General features: G+C 38.4%; 1 protein-coding gene across 1 annotated transcript in view; it reads left to right on the top strand.

The window, feature by feature from the left end:
* LOC119586228 overlaps window positions 1-741 on the top strand; it is a 17,312-nt gene extending 16,571 nt beyond the window's left edge. Inside the window, exons 3-4 of the mRNA XM_037934931.1 lie at window positions 71-172; window positions 454-741. Coding sequence (XP_037790859.1) covers window positions 71-172; window positions 454-593 — 242 coding nt within the window. The 3' untranslated portion in view covers window positions 594-741. The remainder of the gene's footprint in view (window positions 1-70; window positions 173-453) is intronic.
* The last annotated feature ends 335 nt before the right edge of the window (window positions 742-1,076 follow it).

Here is a 1,076-nt window from a genome sequence, read left to right as displayed (position 1 = left end):
TTATACACATACACACATATATAGCATGTATCAGTTTGGTTTGCACTCAGTTCTTCCATCTGTCTCCTAGGTTTCCCAACGGGATCTCGCCTCAAAATCGTTGAATCCGAGACGATCACCAAGGAAGTGTACATCGGCGTGCTCACAGACGGAGGCATCTTGGAAATACCTGGTAAATACAGAGGGACATAAACACACTACATAACTAGCTTATTTTTGATATCTGTTTTCTAGCGCAAGTCAGTCGCTGCCTTCCAGTTAATCTAAAGAACTAATTAATTCTTAAAGGGAATTTGAAATTAGTACAACATATTAAGTGTTAGGGAAACCTAACTTTCCACTGTCTTTCAAGTACTAGTTAATTCATTTTACCCTGTTGTTGAATTATAAGTAATCGTCTTGTCGCATACCTATTAACTCGTTCTGTTCTTAATTCTTGTTTTCTCCCCTCAGAGCCATACCACTGCGACTGCCGTTTGGCCTGGCTGCGTTTGTCTCCGTATGTGAAACAGGCCCGCGTCCGTTGCCACACATCAACCTACCCAGACGACCTGGAGAACACCCCTGAGTCCAACTACAGCAACTGCAACTAAAGCGAAGATGAATCGCCGTGGAAGGCACCTTTGGTCTTTTTGTTTGCGTTACTCTGTGTTCTATTGTTTGGATTTCATAACGTTTTTTCTTGTATTAATTTTCTTTGTCTTTCTCCTCCCCCCCTTCTCTATTTTTTCAATGTATGTTCATAACAGTTGTCCTTTTTATAGAAATATGATTTGTATTCATATCTAAACTGAGAAAAGCCAAATCAAAGATTAGTCTTGATGTCTAGAAGACTCTGGATTACTTCGAGAAGTATTGGTGTATTGTATAACTTGCGTTGTTGCAATTTCCTTTTAACAAGTTATACTGCATTGTATTGGTATGCTATCAATGTTTCCCAAGATAATAATTTTTCAGTCAGGGAAAACACTATTACTTGCTCACTTTATCATAAGGGAATGCGGTATCTCATAACCTACCCGTTAATAGTAATAAAAGATTAAGATAACCAAGATACTATCCATTTTCTCTACTTC

The sequence above is a fragment of the Penaeus monodon genome, chromosome 21, assembly GCF_015228065.2.
Source record: "Penaeus monodon isolate SGIC_2016 chromosome 21, NSTDA_Pmon_1, whole genome shotgun sequence".
NCBI classification, from domain to species: Eukaryota; Metazoa; Arthropoda; class Malacostraca; order Decapoda; family Penaeidae; genus Penaeus; species Penaeus monodon.
The sequence above is the reverse complement of the archived record's forward strand: the minus strand, read 5'-3'. Positions and strand labels throughout refer to the sequence as shown.